Source organism: Elephantulus edwardii, unplaced genomic scaffold, assembly GCF_000299155.1.
Source record: "Elephantulus edwardii isolate Elephantulus edwardi_28Jun2011 unplaced genomic scaffold, EleEdw1.0 scaffold00397, whole genome shotgun sequence".
NCBI classification, from domain to species: Eukaryota; Metazoa; Chordata; class Mammalia; order Macroscelidea; family Macroscelididae; genus Elephantulus; species Elephantulus edwardii.
The window spans coordinates 1,329,944-1,338,434 of record NW_006400147.1 but is presented as its reverse complement, the minus strand read 5'-3'; the positions used below and the strand labels follow the sequence as shown (position 1 = coordinate 1,338,434).

The following is an 8,491-nucleotide window of genomic DNA, read 5'->3' as shown; positions in this document are numbered from 1 at the left end:
AAGAGAAATGCAGCAATGAATGAATGGAAATCCAAAATTTCTGTAAATGTTAATTAAAATTATTAAAATAAAATAAAAATTACAAAAAAAATCCTAGCTCTAAGGAAAAACTTGGTTTCACCCTCTCCAAGATAGACTTGTTTGTTTTCTTGGTATGTTCAAGACTCTTCTCCAGAACCACAACTCAAAAGCATCAATTCTTCTGTCATCCTTAGTCATTGTCCAGCTCTCTGATGTGTAACAAGAAATTGGCCTGGATCAGTTGAACCTTAGTCTCTAGACTGACATTGTTGCTTCTCAGTACTCTGGAGACAGCAGATTTTCCCAGTACAATTCATCATTTGAGTCCTGACTGCTGGTGCCAACAGTGTTGCTTGTGGAGCGGAGCAAGCCTATAATTGTTAACAACCTCAGTATATCATGGTGCTGTCAAATTGCCCAGTAGTGAGAATATTTCTTTTCTTGATGTTGAACTGTGATCTATATTGAAGACTATAGTCCTTGACCTTCTGCAGCAAGCACTTCAGGTCCTTCTCATGTTCAGCAAGCCAGATTGTGTCATCTGCATAACATAGATTGTTTATGAGTCTTCCTCCAATTCTGATGCCACATTCCTCCTCATAAAGTCCAGCATCATCAATTTAACTTCAATTTAAAGGTATTTTGTCAAGATGCTAATCATTATACTATTCATTTTCTATTAAGAGACAAATAAAATGAATATTTTTGCATCTTTTGGAGGCCAATTTTTTTTTCTAAATATTGGGGACATTTTCCATTATATTACTCAATAATTTGTCTATAATGGTTTTCTTGAAAACATTCTCTTGGAATTTAGTATCAGAATAAAAATAAATTTCTTTTAAAGAACTGGTAAGCTTCCTCTTTCAAGATAAAGAAACAGTATCATTTTATACATCTTCCTTTATGAGTTGACATTCAGGAAATTCAGAACTGTCTCTAGTGCTGGAGACCTCCACCTTGTTAGATTTTTCTCCTGCTTCCTCTATATAAATTGTGCTCTCTGACTATGTCTTTTGATATTATGAGGCATATAGATTTAATTGGTAAAATTATTTCTATTCTTTTTTATTTCTTTTTCTGCAATTGGAATTTGACTAGACATTCACAGAACAAACTGGGGTTTTTTATCATTCATGCACAGATTGTTTTATTATTACAATTAAAATACACATAGTGTCTGATTGTCTATCCATTCCATATTATGTTTTCCTTTACTCATCTTAATAAGTGTTTATTATCTATCAATTAATTTTCTACTCCTTCTTTTACCTTTCTGGTAATCATTGCAGAATGGCTCTCTTTGTGTGTAAATTTTTCTCTAGCTTTTTAAAACAGTGGTCCTTATGCAGTATTTGTCCTTTTGTAACAGACTCATTTCATTTACATTATTTTAGAGCAAAAAAGAATCCAAAGTTAAGCGAGTAAGTACACAAAAATAGTTCAAACATTATTTTCTCAATAATTTAAGGCTGTAGTACTAAGCCAGACACAACTGGGCTCAAATTTGGTTGTGTCACATCCTAGCTGTGCTAATATAACCTAACATAATAAGTAGATGCTAATATTATTTTAAGTGATGCTTTAGTGAGTAAATGAGACCAGATACACTGGATGTTCCCTGTGCTTGGCAAATAGCAAGGGTCTGGGTATCATTTTCTTCCTGTATCTTTCTTCAAATTCAAATTGTGTTTTCATGGACTTGGGGGGAGGGATTGTATAAAAATAAAAAAATTTTTCTTTTACTTTTCAAAGAGAAGAGCGAATTGGGGGAAAGGGTGGGGTGGGCAGGGAGAAAAGTGCAACAATGAATGAATGGAAATCCTCAGTCTCTGTAAACTTTCATTACAGTTAATAATAATAATATTTTTTTAACAAAAAAGTAAAATAAAAGACACAGTAAGCTAAAAAAAGTGTTTTACCTTTATCTTGCTTTGGCTATACTGCTTTTTGCTGTTTTGTTTGATTTGTCTTTCTAATGCTTAGCATAGTTGCTTGCATGTTAGTCAAATGAATGAACGAATGAATGGTGACCACCTTCATATCTCTCTTTACTTTCAGTCTCCATTCATTTTGTCACCACAAGCCCAAGATTTCACAGTCCTTCAATGCCTTTCTAATCCCCCTCCATTCTGATGCTTTAAATAATTATTATTTGCTCATACTTGTCTCTTGATTTGTTTCTTGATTTTAGCAATTAGCTTTTTTAAATTAAACAATCTGTGACGCTTCGGTTTATAAAAGAAATGTAAAAGAAATATTCTTCCCTTTTGCCCCAGCTTCCTGCATATAGTATGATACGTCTACTCTGAGTTTTCCTATATATTGTGACCCCAAGTTACATTCATTATGTTGTGAAGTTCTCTAGCAGTCCCAGATATTCTTAACACATATCCCATTTTTTAAAAAAAACTTAATATTGTTTAATGTGAGAATAATGTCTAACACTTCCTTCTTGTTTCACATAATTCCTCACACAAGTTCTGACACTGAATCTGTAATAAGTGCCTAAAAAGTGTTCATGTATCTCATGCTGTTTCTTTTTCTCTTTTTGAGTTGATGTTAAGTGAATGAAAGTCTCCATGACTGATATCAGCAGATTGGCAAAAATCTTTATGTTATGGACAATTAGTAAGAGTCTAGTTCCGTGCAGTAGTCCCTGTTGCTATGTTGTATACCATCAAGTCAGAACTGACCCACAAATGACCCTCCATCAGATTTTCAGAGGCAATTGATCCCACAGAGCAGCTGGTGGTTTCGAACCACATACCTTTGGGACTGTAGTGCAGCTTCTTGCCACAAGGCCACTAGAGCTTCCTGGGTGATATAAATGGTTAAATGCTGTCTGCTAACAGAAAGATTGGTGAAGTGAACCCATTTAGAGGCAGATGAGACATAATACCTTATGATTTGCTTCTAAAATAATCAACACTTGATGATTTTATCAACACACAGTTCTATTTTCCAATACATAAAGTAACCTTGGGTTAGAATCAACCCAATGGCAACTGAGTCTGCTTTTGCACAGAGCACCTTATATACATTGCCCAATCTAGTTCTCACCACCATGTGGGGTTTTGTTGTTGTTAGGTATTGTTGAGTCAAGTGCAACTCATAGCAACTCTAATAAACAACAGATCTGAAACCTGTCCTATTCTGTATTATCCACATAGTTTCTGACACACTTAAGTCCATTGCTGCAGTCATTGTCAATTCTAATGATTGAGGGTCTTCCTCTCCTTCACCATCACCCCCACCTTTCCAAGAATAATGTCCTTTCCCAAAGAACATGCCCAAAGTCTGTGAGATGAAGCTTCATCATCTTTGTCTCCACGGAGCACTCTGATTATACCTTCCCCAAGACACATCTGTTTGTTCTTCTCCTGTCATCCTTGTTCATTGTCCAGCTTTCAGGAACATAACAAGTAACAAGTACCATTCAGGGTAGACTTCAGCATTCTAGTTAGAAAACTTGAAGTGCCAAGAGTTTAAGTAACTTGTCAGGAATCACCTAGTATATGTGTTTTCATTTCATTGTGTTTGATTAAAAACTGCATCCCTTTCCACTGTTGCCCATGATCTCTGTTTCTTAACTATATTTTCTCTCTTCTTCACAGGAGCTCTGTACCCAGATGGGACATCTGGGAAGAACAAGGATGATGACATGGTTCCTCCTGGCAAAAACTATACCTATGTTTGGCCAGTGAGGGAAGAATATGCACCTGCTCCTGCAGACGCCAACTGTCTCACCTGGGTGTACCATTCCCACATTGACGCCCCCAAGGACATCTGCTCTGGGCTAATTGGCCCACTGCTTGTGTGTAAGCAAGGTAAGGAGACCTTCCACTCTCAGGATGTTTTTTGCAGAAAGCATTGTAGTGTGTTAGAGTGTGATGGTACCATTTTAAGAGCTGGCTCTTGTTTTCCCTACCTCCTTTGCTACAAACAAAAGTAACCCTCTCTTCCAAACTTTTTGAACACTTGGGAATATCTTTTGACGTAGAATATCAATCTAATCTAATCTTCTCATTAAGAAAAGCAGTAATCTAGATTTCCCAAACCCCTGACAGACATCTAAAATGTATGTGCTTTTAAAAAGAGAAAAATGTTCAATGAATAACTGTTCACATCATCCTGACATCATATATGTTGTTGCTATGTGCTGTCGAGTCTCCTGTGACTCATAGCGCCCCTATGTACAATAGCCCTAAACCTCACTCTATCCCTTGCCAATCTTATTGTCTTTCCCCATTATCCCAGTGATGGAATCAATCCATCTCATCAAGGGTCTTTCTCTCCTGTGCTGTCCTTCCACCCTTCCAAGAATGATGTCCCTCTCCAAGGACTGATCGTGCCTTGCAACATGTCCAAAGTATGTCAGACGAAGCTTTTGAATCCTTGACTCCAAAGAGCAGCCTAGCTTCACCCTCTCCAGGACAGACTTGTTTGTTCTCTTACAGTCCATGGTATATTCAACACTCTTCTCTAACACCACAGCTCAGAGGCATCAACTCCCCTTCTCATCACTAGCCATTGTTCAGCACTCTGATGCATAGCAAGTAATTGCAAATACCATGGCCTGTATCAGGCTCAACTTATATAGACATGTGAAAAATTGGGTCAAGTAACATCAGTGCTTTTGTTTCAATATTTTACCCACACAACCAGCTTGCTTTTTAAAAATCCCCTTTTCACTGATTTATTAGTTTTGTGCTGTCATTTCAGTCTCACTTTTTTAGGGAATCGGCAGATGCCTAAGTCTGCAGTTGGGAAGAATTCTGCTTTATGACTTTTCTCTTTCAAGTTGTATCATTTCCTTTAAAACTTGTGTCTACTTCTGTGTTCTGGGGCTTGGGGTGGGGTGGGGTGGGTGGGAGAAGGTTATAGTCAAGTTCATTCTGACTTGTGTTTCCCTCATGTGTGTCAGAGTGGAAGCTTCTCCCATAGGGTTTTCAAGGGCTGAATGTTTGGGAATAGATAGCCTTTCTTCCAAAATCCAGCTAGGTGGGCTAAACCCTCTAACTATTCCATTAGCAGCCAACAGTGTTAACCATTAATACCATCCACGGTTGCCAGGTCAAGCTTGTAGAATTCTTTGACAAACTTTCAAGCTTTCCTGAATACCATTGGAGAGAGGCAAAAGCTCATTTGGCTTAGCTTATGTTGACCTTTTTTCTTCTCCTTTTTACAATGTATCTGCTAGGTGTCCTAAATAAGTATTCAGGGACAAGGACTGACGTAGACCGAGAGTTCATTATAATGTTCACCCTGGTAGATGAGAACCAAAGTTGGTACCTTGATGAAAACATCAGACATTTCTGCACTGAGCCTGATTCAGTCGACAAAAAAGATGCTGTTTTCCAGAGGAGTAACAAAATGCATGGTAAGAAGTTCCCACAATTTAATAAAAACATTTATTCTACCTCTGCACTGCTGTTGTTGTGTACCATCGAGTTGGAACTGACCCATAGCTGACCCTCTGGCAGATTTTCAGAGGCAGTTAATTGCATGGAAGGAGATGGCCCGTCCTTCTCTCATGGAGCAGCTGGTGGATTTGGACTGTGTGCCTTCAGCACTGCAGTTCAGCTTCTCAACACTAAGCTACTAGTGCTCTATGAGGATGGAAGGAAACCCCCCAAAATCCCCAACAACCCCATACAGTGTTGAACCCTAGTTCCTCAAGATTTATAACTTGGTGACAGGAATAGTTAGAAAATGGTAAAAGACATGGTACATGTGGAAGCCTTCAATGATGTGAGAAGAAACAAGGCAATAGATAAGTTTTAAACTGAATGTGAAATATGAACTAAACTGTGATGCAGAAAGTGGATGAAGCAATTTCATAAACAGGAAAGAATCAGGACATACAATGAGCCCAGGAGGTAGGGAAGTAGGTTTAGATTAACAGAAAGGGGAAAAGAAAATAATCAGCAAATATTCTGTGTTTTGAACTTCCTCCTCTGCCATGAGACTAGAAGAAGTGGATGGTCCCTAACTACTATTACTGAATATTTGAGCAAAGATTCTATAGAAGAATCCTGGTCAAAAAGGAGAGAGGGGAATGTGTAATAGAATTTAAAATTCTTTATGGAGTTCAGACTTTCTGGAGCCACTGAGGATGAATGAACCCCTGAAACTGTTGACCTGAGATGATATTTAAATTTAAAATTGAAACCCAACCTCTCCCCTGAAGTTTTCTTGGAACTATAAACAAGCTTATTTTAAGGAGTAGAATATATACTTTGAGAACTGTGCTCTTTGAAAGAATTCTCTATGTGAGATCAAATTGGCAATGGCAATTGAAAAGACCGGATGGAAAACTTAGGGGTCAATAAGTTTAAGATAATTACTCACTCATTACCACTGAGTTAGTGATCCATAGGTCACCATTTACCAGGTTTTTGTGAGTATAAATCACAAGAGAGGAGCTTGTTTGTTTTCCTCCTGGGAGCACTGGTGGGCTCACATTACCAGGGAGTTTTAGCAGGCTAACTCCCTCCACACTAGGCCTGCGCAACTCCTTCTAAGTTAATGGTGGAAGGTAATGTGGGAAAAGATCAAATGCTAGCACAACTTGAGTAAAGTAACCAATATTATTGAATTGTACATGTTAAAATTGTGTATCTTTTTTACTTTCATGAAATCAAAATATGTTTAAATTCTGTGTTTTGTAACCTCTTACTATGTCTAGTAACCATTTTTGGAATGGTTACTAAATGTTAAGAATAAAATTTATGGTGTTTAGACACACAGTTGTGAATGTATTAAGTTTCTCAAATTTTATTTAATTAGACAAAGGTTTTGTTTTCTTCCAAAGCCAATGTTTTCAGTTATTCAGTCAGTTATCCCAATTTGGGACATCACTGGCTTTAATGAAGAATTTTACAGAGACGATTAATGATCTTTTTTAAAAAATATTGTTTTCCTAGACAGTCGCTGTGAATTGAAAGGAAATCTTCAATGTAAACATTCTATTTCTTTTGTTGACAAATCTTCACCTTTTGCTGCTCTGTCTCTTAGAATTATTCTAATGGAGGCAGTTCAATGTAGTCATAAAATCATTAGTGAGAGGGAAGTAACTGACAATCTTCTAACTTCCCACATTTTGAAGATATTGTGGTGACAATATTGAGTTGAAGGGCCTGTGACTGAGTTTCTTAAGGTTAAAGTGCTATTTAGGGCCAGTATCAAGTCAAGAGTCTCAGTATGCTGTCTCCATCATGAACATCCCCTTTTTCTTCTGGTGATTTTCAGCAGACTTAAGTGCTTGGGAAATATTTTAAGAGGGAAGGAAAGAAAGTCAGAAAGGGGAGAAGAAGTAATAAACATCAACAGCAGAATAAAAGAAGACTTACATTCAAATCATTGATGTGACCTTTTAAGTTGTAACCTTGTTCTTTATAAAATGGAAACTATGATCTCAAATATTTCTGAACACTACCAGCACTGGACTACTTTTTGGAAAAACTAGAAAAAGGTATTTATGGAATTCCAATGAGTGGTGATGGATCATGCAGTTCAAATAACTAAGGTAAGGGAAATAAAAACCAGAACTGCAAGGGGGCTTTGTCAGCCAAGTTAATGTCCTCATGAAACAAAGCTGAAGTCAGGTTCTTTCCATCTCTGTTTTATTTCAAAAGCCAAAGAGTAGCTTCTCTGATTAAAAACTCTATAAAGGTGATCTTTTAAGACTGTTGGCTCTCAACCTGATCACAAATCAGAAGTAACTTAAAAACCCTTCTCATAAAAAGACCAAAGTCTGTGACAGGCCCTAGCTCTGTGGGAAGAGTACAGTGACTTTGAAATGCATCCTTGTCGAAGAACTGATGCACTGTAAAATTCGGAGTGCCACACAGCAAATCAGTGAGAATCTTCCTAATTGTTTAAGAGTTTTCAGGTGGAAAGAAAGAATTTCTAAGTGGTAGTGGGAATATAATAAAATGGTGCATTCCCTATAGTAACTTAGAAAGCTGGGAATAGAAATAACATTTGATCCACCAATCTACTACTAGGTATTTATCCAAAGAAATAAGATCTGCAGGCTTCCACACACTCGTGTTTATTGGCACATTATTTACAAAATCAAAGAGCCAGAAACAATTCAAGTGTCCTATGGATGAATAGCTGAGGAAACTACAGTACATTCACATAATGGAGGATAATGCCTCACTGAAAAAAGATCAAGAGTTTGTGAAACATTGCACCACATAGATGAGTCTAGAACAAATTATGTTGAGTGATGCAAGTCAGTCATAAAAGAATTATTGTGGTATAAGATAACTATTATAATAAAAAGCGGGAAGCTCTGGTGATGTAGTCCATGGAAACCTGTGCTGCTATCCCAAAGGCCAAGACTCTCTACTGATTTAAATCTGGAGCTGATTGTGGAACAGACCACCAATTACTCATATGCAAGTTCAAGCTGAAGCTGAGGAAAATTAAACCAAATCCACAGGAGCCAAAATATGAC

General features: G+C 37.3%; 1 protein-coding gene across 1 annotated transcript in view; it reads left to right on the top strand.

Annotated features, from left to right (window-relative positions):
• Window positions 1–8,491, top strand: part of HEPHL1 (hephaestin-like 1) — a 153,081-nt gene that overhangs the window by 61,300 nt on the left and 83,290 nt on the right. The window contains exons 3-4 of the mRNA XM_006902366.1: window positions 3,639–3,851; window positions 5,225–5,404. Coding sequence (XP_006902428.1) covers window positions 3,639–3,851; window positions 5,225–5,404 — 393 coding nt within the window. The remainder of the gene's footprint in view (window positions 1–3,638; window positions 3,852–5,224; window positions 5,405–8,491) is intronic.